Source organism: Squalius cephalus (genome assembly GCF_949319135.1).
Source record: "Squalius cephalus genome assembly, chromosome: 9".
Classification (NCBI taxonomy): domain Eukaryota; kingdom Metazoa; phylum Chordata; class Actinopteri; order Cypriniformes; family Leuciscidae; genus Squalius; species Squalius cephalus.
Genome location: NC_137130.1, coordinates 31,259,988 through 31,277,140, shown reverse-complemented (window position 1 = coordinate 31,277,140; position 17,153 = coordinate 31,259,988). Strand labels below are relative to the sequence as shown.

Sequence of the window (17,153 nt, the reverse complement as noted above, 5' to 3'; positions counted from 1 at the left end):
CACAGTATGTGTCCTCTTTTAATGTGAAATAATGCTAAATACCATTTTGATTCACCATTATTGATGTGCACTCCTGACAAAAATGTATACATTACTGTCACTGTTTTTGTAAATCATTGGTGAGATATTGATGCAGTCTTAAGTCTTTAAGTAAAGACCAGACTTCCACTTCTGTTATGTTCATTTCGATCTAGCTAGTTTTCAGTCAGCTAGCCCCATGCTGCTGAAATGGTAGGCTTGTGTGACGTTCTATGGAGGCGTGGGTGGGCTTTAGGGTAGTGCTGCAGTGCTACTGGCCTAACAGCGGAAATGCAGCTGGATTTTTTTCTCGAAGATCCGAGGCTGTTGTTGGCCTGGCATGTAGTTCACCCTGGCTCACACTGGCCCGAAATGAGGATGGCCTAACCCCTAGTTCCCTATCAGTCAGTCATGTTCGACATTCGGCGCGTTTGACATTCGACGAAGTGGCCACTTCGGTTAATACACATGGTGATCTGAGGGTTACAGTTGGTGTTCTCTTGCCGGTGTTTTCTTGCCCCACTCATCTCGTCCATCACAGGCTGTGGAGCTTCCGTCTGGGTTTGCTGGCCCTTCTCATGGAAGTCCCAGCGTCTCATTCAGTACTTCCGTGGAGGACCGGATGCCGATCGCTGCATCGGAGATGTAGCGATGTAGCGATGGGCGGGCTAGAGTCCTTTGGGGATGAAGATTCGGCTGCATTGCCCCCTTCGGGGAGAGTAGCATTGTTCGAGTCTGAGCTGGAGCTGACTGCCAGGCTTTCCCGGGCCGCCGCAAACATTGGGCTTGAGTGGAATCCTCCACCATGTTCCAAAAGATCATGGCACATACATTTTCTATCACTATAACTGTAAATGTTTTACTGGATTATCATATAATTATCTTTCTAATTGTCTGTTTTGGACTATATCTATATCCTTGTCTTGCAATAAAAATATAGAAAGCATACTGGCTGCCAGTGTCTTGCTATTTAATTTGTATTTGCTGATTTTATCCTATTTTTATCAATGATGGACAATTATTATAGCACTATTTTGCTTTTTCAGTAATTAAACGTAAACAGGCTGTGTTGTGACCAGGAGACACGAGAGAAAAAGATAAAATGATGGTGTTGAAAAGGCGTTGAAATGAAAAACGTTATGCACGTTTCATGAACATTAAAGGAGTAGTTCACTTTAAAATGAAAATTAGCCCATGACTCACCCTCAAGCCATCCTAGGTGTATATGATTTTCTTCTTTCATACGAATATAATCGGAGTTATATTTATAAACACCCTGACGCTTCCGAGCTTTATATATGGCAGTGGATTGTAACCATTACAACCATCAGATTGAAGCTCAAAAAAGTGCTGCTCAAAAACATGGTCGTCGTAGTCTGATTCTCTTATTCACGATGGGCCATTCATTTTCAGGAGACAGATCTGGACTGCAGGCAGACCAGTCAAGGACATCCACTCTATGGTGTAGAGAGTCTATAAAACCACTCTGTTGTAGCACATGCCGAATGAGGCCTGGCATTGTCTTGCTACCCAGGAAAGATATCATCCTGATGCCATTAAATGTCTCTGTATAATCCCAATATATGCCTCCACATCAGTGGTACCTTCACACACATAAAAGTCACCCAAACCGTTTGTACTGATGCATCCCCATACAATGACAGATGTGTGCTTTTATACCTGTCACTGATGAAAGTCAGGATGGTCCCTTTCGTCTTTGGGACTGAGAACTAATGAATAATATTCACTAATAATTGCCTACGCTATTCATATTTATACGCACATTTGAACTTCTCATGAAAACTTTCTGCCTAATTCACAACACGTGTGTACGCACTTGTTTGTTCTTGACCTCATTTTAATATTGAGTATTCTGATTATTCTAAAGCCAGAGGCAAGTCATTTACATAAAACATGCCCAAACCATGTCCATATAAGGGCATTCCACACCTTTTCTTTCATCAATCTCTGTAAACATGACACTCATGTATCACTCTAAAGACGCGTTCTCGCCTGAGAGCATGTGCAGCAAAATACCAGAGCAATGCCAAGAGTGCCATCCTCAAAACAAGTTCAAAAGCAATAAACACCTTTTATACAAACATTACAGACCTCTGATTAGCCAGCTGTACATACGCATCTGTGTCTTTATGCAGAGCTACCTCGCAGCTTGAGCTATAATGCACCTTTTCTTTAGCCTATTTAAGATTTATATCTATTAGGGCTGAACGATTTTGGAAAATCTAAGTGCAATTTTTTTTTACCAATATTGCAATTGCGATTTAATATGCGATTATTTTTAAGCTCTTTATATTTTGTATTATTCAACAAAGACAAGCAGTAAATCATTGTATAGTAGGGGTGGGAATCCTTAGGCACCTCAAGATCCGTTTCGATTTAAATCTACTTTTTTTTCTAATTCATTAATATTATTAATAAAACTTAAAATCTTTATTTTATATTCATTTACATATGTAATTATATTACTGATGACATTATAGACAGTGGGAGATCTAATACGCTGCATTCACACTAATGCACTGATACATTAATTCCACGTCATAAAAACATTTTGAGATGCAAGTACATTTAACCACTTTATAGGAGTCGCTCACAGCCACATTTGTGAGCGCTCTTCACAAAGCGCACTTGAGCATTTGAAACAAAGCAGCCTTCTGTCATTGAGTTTCATATTTTTAATATAGCCCACTGCATTCCAAATTAAACAAATGATGCCTTCTTAGAGGCATTTGAGATCTCATTTGAGATTTTGCAATCTCAAAATTCCGTCCAGTTGATAATACCTAGAATATCAAAATCGACTGCTGGCAGTAGATCCTTTTCCTATTTAGCACCAAAACTTTGGTGTTAGGCTGCATAGTTTAGGTCAGCCGGAACCCGGGAACACTTCCCATAAATCCTGATGTACTTGTTACATCACAAGAAGAATGGCGTCTACGCTAATATTAGTCTCTCTGTTTATCCCGAGGTTTACCACAGTCCGCCGGATCCAGGCCGTATCCAGATCTGATGAAGAACATGTGCCTGAACCCGACGACAACGCAGTCCTGAAGTGTCAACTAGTCTCTCCCCTGTGAAGGCCTCCTTCCTTCTCTTTACCTCTGTACAGATAAAAAGTTGTCGGGATAATTCCGGTTCACGTGGCTACGAAGAAGCGATAAATAATTCTTTATTATACATTTTTAAGGCCACACAAGTAGTTTGTTGAGGGTTGGTTTGTAAAAAACGACTACACGCCTGCGCACATATATATAGTGAGGAAAATAAGTATTTGAACACCCTGCTATTTTGCAAGTTCTCCCACTTGGAAATCATGGAGGGGTCTGAAATTGTCATCGTAGGTGCATGTCCACTGTGAGAGACATAATCTAAAAAAAAAAAAAATCCAGAAATCACAATGAATGATTTTTTAACTATTTATTTGTATGATACAATTGCAAATAAGTATTTGAACACCTGTCTATCAGCTAGAATTCTGACTCTCAAAGACCTGTTAGTCTGCCTTTAAAATGTCCACCTCCACTCCATTTATTATCCTAAATTAGATGCACCTGTTTGAGGTTGTTAGCTGCATAAAGACACCTGTCCACCCCATACAATCAGTAAGAATCCAACTACTAACATGGCCAAGACCAAAGAGCTGTCCAAAGACACTAGAGACAAAATTGTACACCTCCACAAGGCTGGAAAGGGCTACGGGGAAATTGCCAAACAGCTTGGTGAAAAAAGGTCCACTGTTGGAGCAATCATTAGAAAATGGAAGAAGCTAAACATGACTGTCAATCTCCCTGGGGCTGGGGCTCCATGCAAGATCTCACCTCGTGGGGTCTCAATGATCCTAAGAAAGGTGAGAAATCAGCCCAGAACTACACGGGAGGAGCTGGTCAATGACCTGAAAAGAGCTGGGACCACCGTTTCCAAGGTTACTGTTGGTAATACACTAAGACGTCATGGTTTGAAATCATGCATGGCACGGAAGGTTCCCCTGCTTAAACCAGCACATGTCAAGGCCCGTCTTAAGTTTGCCAATGACCATTTGGATGATCCAGAGGAGTCATGGGAGAAAGTCATGTGGTCAGATGAGACCAAAATAGAACTTTTTGGTCATAATTCCACTAAACGTGTTTGGAGGAAGAAGAATGATGAGTACCATCCCAAGAACACCATCCCTACTGTGAAGCATGGGGGTGGTAGCATCATGCTTTGGGGGTGTTTTTCTGCACATGGGACAGGGCGACTGCACTGTATTAAGGAGAGGATGACCGGGGCCATGTATTGCGAGATTTTGGGGAACAACCTCCTTCCCTCAGTTAGAGCATTGAAGATGGGTCGAGGCTGGGTCTTCCAACATGACAATGACCCGAAGCACACAGCCAGGATAACCAAGGAGTGGCTCTGTGAGAAGCATATCAAGGTTCTGGCATGGCCTAGCCAGTCTCCAGACCTAAACCCAATAGAGAATCTTTGGAGGGAGCTCAAACTCCGTGTTTCTCAGCGACAGCCCAGAAACCTGACTGATCTAGAGAAGATCTGTGTGGAGGAGTGGGCCAAAATCCCTCCTGCAGTGTGTGCAAACCTGGTGAAAAACTACAGGAAACGTTTGACCTCTGTAATTGCAAACAAAGGCTACTGTACCAAATATTAACATTGATTTTCTCAGGTGTTCAAATACTTATTTGCAGCTGTATCATACAAATAAATAGTAAAAAAATCATACATTGTGATTTCTGGATTTTTTTTTTTAGATTATGTCTCTCACAGTGGACATGCACCTACGATGACAATTTCAGACCCCTCCATGATTTCTAAGTGGGAGAACTTGCAAAATAGCAGGGTGTTCAAATACTTATTTTCCTCACTGTATATATGTTTTGTTTTGTGCGGATGAGCGGGCCGGACCGCGTTGAGTGTTTTCTGTTAGAATGGTGTCATGTTAGCGGCCCCTAAGTTAATAACTAATGATCTTTGCAACAGAAGTGAATCAATCAAAACTGGACAATAACTTTATTCTAGAGCTCTCTGTTACTTTAATTTCCTATTATCACTGTAAAGCTGCTTTGAAACAATCAATATTGTTAAAAGCGCTATATAAATGAAGGTGATTTGACTTGACTTGACTAAAGCATTTGTAAGGAAAATACCGGCAGGCAAGAACACACACTGCAAGCGTAACATCAAGCAATCTTGTGAAATGAAGCTCGCGAATGTCCTGTAATTCGTGTTGTGTAATGTGTGTGTGTGTGTGTGTGTGTGTGTGTGTGTGTGTGTGTGTGTGTGTGTGTGTGTGTGTGTGTGTGTGTGTGTGAGTGAGTGAGTGAGTGAGTGAGTGAGTGAGTGAGTGAGTGAGACAAAGGATCAATACAATCACTGCTTCATTTCTGTAACATATTTTGGACAAACAGCGCATTTATATCCCTCTCTGGTCTCAAGGCTTAAGGACTCTGTGGATGACTCTGATTCTCTATCTCTCTTAAATGATAAAGCTAAAATTTATTTGAAGGCAGGTTCACTTGCCATTCTCTCTCTGTTTCCTCAAGGAACTTCACTAATTTTTGACATCAGTTCACATGATCAGAGTAGATGGTTTGTTCTCCTCAAAAGTTGTATTTCAGTGAATGTCTTCTTCAGTGCCCCTAATGGTAAATGGTAAATGGACTGAATTTATATAGCGCTTTCACAGACCTATGGCCACCAAAGCGCTGTACATATAGCCTCACATTCACCCATTCACTCACTCATTCACACACCGACGGCGGTGTCAGCCATGCAAGGCGCCATCCAGCTCGTCGGGAGCAGCTGGGGTTAGGTGTCTTGCTCATGGACACCTCGACACTTGGTCATGTGGAACCGGGGATTGAACCACCAACCTCTTGGTTTGTAGACAATCTACATGAACCACTGAGCCACTGCCGCCCCTAACATAATCAGAGATTTTCCTGAGCATAGTCTAGATCTTTGCTATATCTTGCGACTGGCTGAGAAACACTCTCACCATCCTGTACCAACTCAGGGCCATGTGATCTCAAAAGTCTTTTCGGCTTTCATTGACATTTTCCTCATTAAGTGTTATTCAGGATGCAAATAGCAATTAAAACTGACCATCTTATAATTGTTTAACAGGATCATTTCCCCACCTTGGCATGGAGCTCCATGTTAAGCAGATATAAATATTTACGTACCATGTTAAGTATGTTAAGCAGATGTAAAGATATACGTACCAATACTAACTGTTCTTCTAGCAATTTCCCACAGCACGAGTCCAAAGGCCCAGATATCGACTCGTTTGTAAGACTCAAAGCAATCTGTTTGAATGGAGTCATCCAGAACCTCAGGTGCCATGTAGCGTTTTGTCCCAACTTTAGGATTATTCCCAACATCCAGCTCATTTGTGTCCTGAAAATGCATCACGGCAAGACCTGAAGAACACAAATGTGTGACCAAATGTATCATTATCACATAGCACAATATCTATCAGTACTGTAGCTTTGCACAGCTCACATTAATCACATGTCCCTGGATTAGACTGCATTCTACATTTAAAAGATGCCATGTAATGGTTTGATGAGTCCACTCAGTTGTTTTCTTCCCTGTGTTGATGTTGTTATTATTAAAACCGGAAATTGAGGATGTACATATTGAAGGACAGCTCTTTTCCACAGCTCAGCAAAACAACATTTGACAGCTTTTACCCAGGGGCGAAAGCAATGATGACACTTTCAAATAGACTAATTTCCAGATAGTATTTATAATGCTAGAGGAAGGGGTAGCCTATTGTAATTTAGCATTTAATTGGACAAATATTTGCATACAACCCAAAAAGCATAATCTAAAATGCTGAGATGCATCCGAAATGCATATTCTGAGATTTATATCAGCACAGCTTGATGGGAAAAGCTAATTGCCTTCTTAAATGTTGTATAGCACCCTCTTGTGGGGATATACAATAATTCAATTTCATGTGACATGAAGGAAACATGAACAACAAGTCTCCAAAGGTCTTGAACAACATTTTTTTGAGCATGCAGAGGGAACAATAGTGCTAAGTGAAAACCTCTAGTCCCATATGGACAACATGTTTTCACATCCTGTGACTAAGAAGAACGTGTTCATTTTAATGTGCTGTATGTAGTTTCAAGTGGTCTACAAAAACAAATCTTGTATTCCACTTCCTGTGTATATAAGAGTACCCAGATATGTGTTAGCTAAAAGCTACCTAATGGGTTTTCGTTAGAGTTTTAGGGGGAAACAACTGATTTCTTCTAATAACACCCTGAAGTTGCAGAAATGAGGCCTGGAGCTCTAGAGTGAGTCAGTGAATTTAATAAAGACACATAAATTAAAGTGTCCGTCCTTTATGAGCAAATAGCTCGCTTCTGCTTTCTACTTATTTGCGTATAAAGAACAACATGTTCAATAGATAAATATTGAGGGAAACAAGTGATTTTCACTATTAGAAACCAGACAACAAGTGATTGATGGACGGAAGTAGGCAACAAAATATTTACAGATTTAAAATCCATTAATCTGTCCTCTATTGCCATGATTACGACTCTTACTTATTCAGCCTAACAAAAAATGTTGTATACCAGTAAATATAAAAATGGCTAAGAAAAATAACAAAGATTTGACGTAAACAAATGTTTTTTTGATTGGTTGATACATTAGGAGGCTTCAGGGATAACTGCATGTTTAGAAAGTAGTTTCAGTAGTTTCATGCTTAAAATTATCTGAATTGGTTCTGTAAGAAAATAGCTCTAACACAAATTTAGTTTTGAGATGAAAACCTGAGATAAAAACATGCAATAACTGCACAAGTAAAAAAAAGCAGTCCAGACCATAATTACTGTGATAATGTATTATTTTGATAATACCTAGACTAATTATTGACAATTTAATGCACAACTGAACTTAAATAAAATGTTCAATATTTCAGTGCCCTGTTGTCAGTTACTTCAATTATTTCCATACATAATCATAGATCACATGGTGTTTTTGAATGTTTGCTGACACTGTCCAAAATACACTTCATGGTAATATTTTAAATATTTTAATATAAAGCCATATGAATCAACAGCATGCATAAAATAACTTTTGCTTCAGTCAGAAGCCATTCTTACCAAGGTCTGCGATGCAGCACTGTCCATTTTTGTTCACTAAAATATTTTTGCTTTTTAGGTCTCTGTGAGCGATGGCTGGTTTGCCCTGAGTGCCAAAGATCTCCACGTGCAGATGAGCCAGGCCACTGGCGATGGACAGTGCCATCCGCAAACAGGCAGAAGCATCCAGCATACTGAGTTGCAGGTAATCGTAGAGAGATCCCATTTCATGAAAATGTGTGATTAACCACAACTGAGTGCTGGAGTTACGTGATGTCATATCTGATGCAATGAAGCCTGAAAAAAAAAAAATTGTATCCAAAGTAAACTTTTTATATAGCAAAGTTATGGTTAAGTGAAATTAATATCTTTCATCATTGTTCTTTATTACAAAACTGAGGTATCCTAATGAATGCAAATGTCATTTCTAGGGTTTGTGCTTTGATTTGTGCTTTCATTATGAAAGGTGTAAATGATTTACCCAGAATATTCTCGTGTCGCAGTAGGACAGTGTTGTAGATTTCTGTCTCTCTGAACCAGGATTTCTCATCTCGAGATGAGAATATTTTCACAGCCACACTTTCTCCCTGCCACTGACCTCTCCAAACCTCTCCATATCGACCTTTACCTGAAAGAAAACACACATATATGCTTAATTAACTGTTTTGGTTGTTTATTAAGGCCACACCATAGAATTTTATTGTTTTGTTTACAGCTAATGACTTTGCAGAAATATATAGGCTATGTAATGTAACAGTTTATGCGTTTTTTTTTTTTTTAAAGTGAGGACATAACCCAGATAACTCAAAAATGAGGTTGTGTCAGATATAGCTTACTACTGGTAAAAAATTGTCCCATAACTATTGCTTAGTAACTGAAAGCCGTTTGGTGTATAATTTAGTTTTAAAGGAGCTGTTAACCTGCAACATAAAATCTGAGAAACACTTTATGCACACAAACATAGCTCTAATAAAGAACTGAGATGGTGTGGGGCTGTGAGCACATACCGACACACTCGCTGAGAGTGATCTGTCGGGCTACTGTCCTCTGGACCAGGAAAGGCAGTCCAGAGCCACTACCAGATGTACAGGAATGATCCAACAAATCCTGAGAGAAAGACAAAAGGACTTCAACTTCATCTATATTTTTTCATTTGGACCCTGCAGTACACACACTTATACACTAGAAAGCACACATTGAACAGCCACATTCCAAATAATGGAATGAGGAAAAAAAAATGCACCGAAGGCCAAAACCACAAGAGTCATGATAACCATATGTTTGCATCATGGAGAACGACTTTTAGGGAGCAGGATTGCAAAACACAGAGACTAATTACTGCATAATCCCAAAAAATCATAGCTGTTTATCTTCAGACACTTTTTAATCACTGTCTGAACAAATGAATCTACACATTCAAAGTATCAAAGCAAAAAACAGTCACCTCCTAGGCCTCTGAGAGCAGATTTTACAGATTCAAGTGGTTTTAATAACATGTCACTCCCAGCACTGGAGACTTTTATACTCAAGCAAACATTAGACCGCTGAATATTTGCTTTGGTTGCCAAGCACTCCAACAAAGATCTTTGAAAATAGCTTGAAAAAAATCCAACAACAGCAAATGAAGAGCCAGATCAGCAAACACACATCATAATACACACAAATTCATCAAAACACTGAACACAATTCATCTTTTCTGCCAAAATGTGTTTAAACAGAGAGGAGATGCTGGAGATTCTGACATTTCTGACTGATTCTGAATTTTTTGTTAGTTTCATAAAACTTCATGATTTCAAAAAATCATGTCAACAAAAAACTAAATCTTGGGGCACACTTTATATTACCCATCTTTAACCATGTACGTACATGAAAAAATGTATATGTATTGCAAAACACTTGCGGCTACTGAGGTGGGATACAGTTAAGATTAGGGGCAGGTTTCATGGTATAGTTAGGTACAGTATAAGGCTGGGTTAAGGGGTAGAGGAAGGCTCAACAATATACTTGTATACAGTGCCTTGCAAAATAATTCATACCCCCTAATGTTGCTGTCTTATGTTAAACTACTTTGACTGATTTTTTTTTTTTTCACATCAGTCTACGCTCTATACACCATAATGACAATGCAAAAAAACTACGTTTTCAGTAAGGCCATCTCTATATTTTGCTACATTGAGCTTTTTTTCTACTCTGATGTGTCCCCCAGTCCTACCCCCACAGCTGTACTGTTGGGATGGTATTGTGCAGGTGAAGAGCAGTGCCTGGTTTCCTCCATACATTTCCTCCACATTGCCATTAAGCCCAGATCGGTGGTGTGTTGCAGTGATATTTGTCCTTCTGTAAGTTTCTCCCATCTCCATATATGATCATGGAGCTAACCATTCTAACCAAGGCCCCTCTCCATTGACTGCTCAGTTTGGCAAGGAGGCCAGCTCTAGGAAGTGTCCTGGTTGTTCCAATCGTCTTCCATTAAGGATTATGGAGGCTACATTCTTCTGTGAACCTTCACTGCAGCAGAATGTTTTTGTAGTCTTCCCCAGATCTGTGTCTTGACACAATCCTGTCTCTACAAGCAGTTGGTTTGACCTCATGGCTTGGTTTTTGCTCTGATAAGCATTTTCAGCTCTTAGACCTTTTATTGAGAGGTGTGTGCCTTTTCAAATCATATCCATTCAATTGAATTTGCACAGGTTAACACCACTCAAAGTAAAGTATTTTTTTTAAATATAGGTACTATGAAAAAACATGTATGTACAGAATAAGTGCATTGCATCAAATTACTAATTTCAATGTTTACATAGTACATAGTACTTAAAGACAGTATAAAGTAGAAACTTTTCAAAGAAAAGTAAGTTGTGCATGGATTTATGTGATATTCCATTAATTAATAAGCTTAAAAGAAAATACAGATTAAAAAAAAGAAATGTGTGGTTACTGTAGCAGTGTTGACAGCCGAACAGAATCAATCCTGCTTTAAAGAGCTCAAGCATTTAAAGTGACAGACAACATAAACCGCAGTGCACACTTAGAATAAACAGAACAATATGTCTGCTGGTGTGGATGCTAACATAGTTATCATTATCTTTATAGTTATCGTTCTTAGTGTGAATGGGCATTTACCATGGTACAACATATGAGCTATTTACTGTAGTTCTTTAAATGGCCTAATAATTATAAATAACTTGAAAAGTAATGTATTTATTTTTTACTTGAACTTTACTTTATCTGTTGGTTGTGCTGTTTCAACAAATGGAACCACATTTCTCAGCAAGAGCTCAATGTGCTTGATTTCAAACTGATAACAGACTTTGTGATGTGTTTGTTTGCCTCACCGCAAGGGTGCTCTCTCCCACATTAGACGCAATCAGACCATCAATGGTGCCATACTCGGCATCATGAGCAGTCAGATGCTCTATCTGGTGAAGGTGAATACAACGGAAGATCAGGATCGCCACAGCAGATAGGAATATCAGAACGATGACTGGAGCCACAATCACAATGGTCAGCATTGTCACACTATAGTTGGGGGCCTCCACCACTGAGAGAGACATAGAGACTTAGTGTACAGAGTCATTTAAAAAGACACTATTTTGGCATGCAAAGCAGTAAATCTCACAACAGTTCATATTAGTTAATTATGATATTAAGCTCATTTAAACCCCCTGTCATTGCAATGTGAAAAAAAAATAATAATAATCAAAAACAGTCATTGTGTCCACTAAGTTATTGTGTATAGCCAATTTACTTTGGTCCAATTTCCATTGTCCTGTAGAGTTTTTTTTTTTTTTTTTTAAAGCAGCTCCACCTCTAATCAAACATACCTGCCTAAATTATTAATGAGGTCATAAAAGCTGGAGGCTTATTAATTATTAATGATAAAAATGCATGTCACACTGCAGGTCACTGAAACTTTTAGAATTAGTATGTGTATTTTGGGGCTAAAACGCGTACAAACAAATGGCTGAAAATCTGCAAATAAGCCAAGCAATAAAGACAATTGCATGGCAACCAATCAATATAAAACTATGTCCATTTAAACCTGAGAAGAAGCAGTTTATTAGTTTGTGTATGTGTAAGCATTACCTCGTACAGGAAGTCTCACAGTGAGGTTCATGTTGCACAGATGAGCCTGACAGCACTCTACAATCTGGTCAGGTGATGGAGGAGTTTTGCAGGTCATCCTGCCCTGCTCATACACCTTAAAACAGCCCTTCTGAGACACTGGCATTCCATCACTCCGAGTCAAAGAGGAGAAACACTGCTGACCCATACAGCGGTCCCCCGTTACACACGACCGGCCCTCACACACACACTCGTGCTCTGTAGGGGCTGCCATTAACTCTGCATCTGGAAAGAAGAAGATTAATATATTACTGTCGTTACTTTTTCTTTTTAGTCTTAAGTCTTTAAGTAAAGTCCAAATGTCATGCTCTTATTGCAATCTAGCTAGTTTTCAGTCAGCTAGCTCCCCCATGCTGGTGAATTGGTGATGTTGCATGACGTCGTTCTATGCAGGCGTGTTAAGTGTGTGTTTTAGGGTAGCACTGCAGGGCTACTGGCCTGATTGATTTTGGCTTCAGTGCTTGAGGTCCGAGGCTATTGGCCTTGCCCAGCACATTTTTAGCACTGGCTCACACTGGACCGACAGAAAAGTAGCTAATGATTAATTTTATCTTAAAATTTTGTTGTATGTATGTTGTATATATGTATGTATGCAGTATGTTGCTGTTTTTAGTCATTTTATCTTAAATTTAATTTTTAAATTTAAGTAGCTTAAGATTAATTCATTTTTATGCAAGATATAGTTACTTTAATACCAACCTGCAATATTTTAAATATCTAAACAAATCTTACATGGTCAGAGTCATATTTAATCATTTTTTAAAAAGATCATGAAACAGAAGGCTATGAAATAGGTTTCATTGTATTAATGCAAAAATACTTTTTCTTTTGTTTTTGACAATTTTTCACCCAGCATGAGTGGACTACTTTCATCATTACACTGTGGTACATTTAAGGTGTGAGGTTTAAATAAAAAGGATAAATTATTGCTTCAATTAATGATTCACCTGTATTTGGCATCTCCACGGTAACATTTGCATTACACAATGTTTCCTGGCAACAGTACACCAGCGTGTCCACTGACTGGGAGTTTTTGCAGCGCACTGCCATTTCTTCACTACCCACAATGCACCCTTTCTGCTGTAAGGCTGTCCCATTCTCGAAGGACAGTGAGGAGAAACACTGCAGGCCAAAACAGCGCTGGACATCACTGCATGAAAACCCCTCGCACACGCACTCAACGTCACCAGTGCTGCCTTTATCTGCAGAACACACACACACATAAGAAAGACATTTCCCTTCTATCTACAATTATGAGATGCTTAGCCAAGAAACATGGCTATCTCTATTTCTTCAACTATGGTCACTTTTATGTCCCAGAGGTTGATTATTAAAACTAACATACAGAATAAAGTCAAAATCTATTATATGATGGTATAACCAAGGAAATATTTTACTATATCTTTTAACGTTTATTTCATGCTTTTTTTTTTTTTTTTGTCTTAACTACTTATTTCTCAGTGTTCTGTGTATGTATCCTCATCATCCTCCTCCTCCAAACTCAGCAGCAGGCCATATATTATTAGTATGATTACTTCTCAGTAGCAGGCTCATCAAGATTACAAAGTAGTATTTACACTGCTACAGTAGTACTACAAAATTCCACCTGCCTAATGATTAGGGACAATTCCATAGTCTAACCCCATAACCCCAATTTGCTTCTCTGCTTGAGATCAGATAATTTTACGCCGCTAAACTCCGGGAAAGTTTTCAGTGCAATTTTCCAGTAAGTGAAATTCATTCAAACAACCTGATCACATTTCAGTACATTCATGTTGTTTCCACACACATTCAGGATAATGTTTTTATGTGTATGTTGCTGTTTTTAGTCATTCTGAATGAATCCGTGAACTGTAATAGGCATATAATGCAGTCAGGTCAAGGTGGTTGGTTTAGGCTTTTTTGGGGGGGTCCATGTGATCCTGTTCCGTATGGCAACTTGACATGTCTAAAATATAAACAAGCTCTAATGAGCACTAAATAAGCTATTTGCTGCTGCACTGTACACTGAATTCTGAAAAGTTTTGTTCTGTAATGTTTTTTTTTGTTTGTTTTTTTTCTTGTGTGTGCTTTGGTGTGCATAAATGTATGAATTATGTGGACTCTTTATATAATTTGATATTAGACGTGCCAGTATGCGGTAATATAATATATCACGATAATGAACATGTATGATATTGTTATCGTGGGCACTTCAAAATATTATGAATAATTATTTATCACAAATTATTCCAATTTTTTTTAAAGAATACTTTTCCTATCAACTGTTTAAAATGCACAACACTGGTGTATGCTGAGTCAAAGAGACATGCGCTCAATCTGACATAAACAAGCCCAACAGGCACGAGCAGCACGTGGCAGAACGAGTGAAGGAGACGTGCTGAATGAAAATGCACATTCGCTGTCTACCAGCAGATGGTGCTTGTTGAACAGCAGAAATGCAACCGTTACACTAACAACCCCGTAAACCAAGCTGCTGCACTACTTTCGGTTTCTGAAGAGTAAACATCCATTCAGATTTTTGTATTCACAATGATGTTCATCACAGCACAGAATACGTAAACACTTAATAGGCTTATTTTCAAACTTAAACATTTTTATATTTGAATCTGGACTACAACATGCCATACTGATTGAAAATGTTATGAGTCTTTATTGTTTGGTAACACTTTACAATAAGGCTCCATTAGTTAACATTAGTTAATTTATTAGTTAACTTAAACTGACAATGAAATATACTTAATGTTAACATTTAATAATACATAATTAAAATCAAAAGTTGTAATTGTATTATTTAATGAACGTGAGAAACTAAAAATGGTCAGTTGTATTTTTTAAATATGAAAATAACTTTTGTAACAAATGTAGCTATTGCTTATTGTTAATGTTAGTTAATGCATTAACTAACATTAACTAATAGGACCTTATTGTAAAGGGATGCCTATTGTTCTTTATAAGCCTTTTAATCTTTAATCTGTTCGAAACATTTGTTTTATACATGTTTTGTGTATTGCTTTATTGTATTTATATGTTCATATATGTATTTATGTGTTATTTTTTGTTATAATAAAAAAGTTATTAAACCAGTTATAGTATGACAACAATTTTTGCAACTTATTTCAATATCGTGATAATACCAAATACCGTGATAAAAGACTCCCCTGTGAAGACCTCCCTATGAAGGTAATATGATGCCATAAAGAATCGCATGCCCAGGGTAAGATTTGTTAAAGTGTACATAAGATTGCAAGCGTAAATAAAATTTGCATGTTCAAGAGAAGATTTGTAAAGGTGTAAATCGCCTTTCAAGTGTAAGATTTTTTTTTATTTAATTTTTTTGCAGCAGCAGCATTGTACTGTTATTCGTAAGTGTAATGCACGTATTGTGAAACTGCAGTTTCATGCTTAGACAAAATAAATATGATCTGGATTCTTCTGACTTCCATTTTTCCGCGCCTACACTTTTGGCACGTTTTTGTTTTGTTTTGTTTTCGCACAAATACCCACTGCAAGCCTGTGAACAGCAATTTGCAACCGAAAACAACAGTCAGGAAACTTCTGCAAAACAGATTGGTCGCGTAAAATCAACATTTGTGTAAAAAAATGAACTGTTGCAAATGTCTAAATAACTTGTGCACATGAGGCAAACAAGTTCCCGAAATAACCCGATTAATAGAGTTGTGTCTTCTTTTAGCTGTGCTGTGCTTACAGTCTTGGCACGATTCTCTCACTCGTTGAGTTTTGCAAGGTGAAGATTAAAAAGAGTAAAATCAATGACAAAATTAACAGTGCGCACAACTGATAGTGGCGCGCGCAGTAAATGACTTTCGCGAGAGGATAACAGATCTTCACGCGAGGAAACGGGAACTCGCGAGCTCATTCAAACCCTGCGGGTATGGCAAGCCAAAGTATTCATAAACGCCTGGTCGGGCGTCTGATTGCACACTGACACGTCAAAAGCGTGCGTTTCGACCGCCAAACGCACGTCCCTGCGTTGGGCGTTCAAATGGGCGTTGAAAACGTGTGTTTTGTATGGCAAGCCAAAGTGTTCACAAACGCCTGGTCGGGCGTCTGATTGCACACTGACACGTCAAAAGCGTGCGTTTCGACCGCCAAACGCGCGTCCCTGACGCGCGATTTGCCATAAAAGCGCACGTTCTTAACGCGCGCTTTGTGGTCACGGAAAACGCGCGTCACAAACGCGCGGTTTTTGCATCAAAACGCGCGTCCTCGACGTGTGATCTGCCATTTAAAACGCACGTTTGCAACATGCGCTTTGGGGTCACCGAAAACGCGCGTTTTTGACGCGCGTTTATAATAACAAAAATGGCCGTTGAAAACGTGTGTTTTGACTAGGACAAAACTTGACGTGTAAACAGTTAACCCAAACAGGCAGTACAAACGTGTGTGAAGTTTCCAACCAGGCAAAAAGGACGCGTGAAATACCAGTTAAAATCAGTTTGAACGGGTCAGTGTCATTGGCTGCTGAAGGCTTGGGTCTAACCATTTCTGTGGGCTTAGGGGGGTTTAGCTACTGTTCATAGACTAGGCTACCACCATTTAACATGCCATAGATCAGGTTATTCAGCCTATCTATTTTGTCCTTTTTTGTAGAACTTATAGAAATAATATATTTAAATTGCAGTTTTATAAAAATTTAGATAAAAATAAAATTCCCTTGTTTTTCTTCGCTCATGCCTTTTTGTAAATAAACACATTAGTGGTCATTCTAGCTCTAACATTAAATCATTAACATTTGTGTGGGAAAATCAGTTACGGTGGAGGTAAGCAATTAATGCAGGTTAATCAATATCTGTCTTTAGAGAACAATGTGGACTTTTGTTGTGCTTACATTTGAAGGTATCACAAGCAGGTGGTGCTTATTGAAACCTTTTT

The 17,153-nt window shown here is 38.6% G+C and overlaps 1 protein-coding gene across 1 annotated transcript in view; it reads right to left on the bottom strand.

The window, feature by feature from the left end:
- Positions 1 to 17,153, bottom strand: part of LOC307164444 (activin receptor type-1-like) — a 114,688-nt gene that overhangs the window by 10,559 nt on the left and 86,976 nt on the right. The window contains exons 3-9 of the mRNA XM_079881296.1: positions 13,205 to 13,459; positions 12,219 to 12,482; positions 11,468 to 11,673; positions 9,143 to 9,242; positions 8,617 to 8,763; positions 8,157 to 8,432; positions 6,258 to 6,455 (exon numbers count right to left, since the gene is read on the bottom strand). Coding sequence (XP_079737422.1) covers positions 6,258 to 6,455; positions 8,157 to 8,432; positions 8,617 to 8,763; positions 9,143 to 9,242; positions 11,468 to 11,673; positions 12,219 to 12,482; positions 13,205 to 13,459 — 1,446 coding nt within the window. The remainder of the gene's footprint in view (positions 1 to 6,257; positions 6,456 to 8,156; positions 8,433 to 8,616; positions 8,764 to 9,142; positions 9,243 to 11,467; positions 11,674 to 12,218; positions 12,483 to 13,204; positions 13,460 to 17,153) is intronic.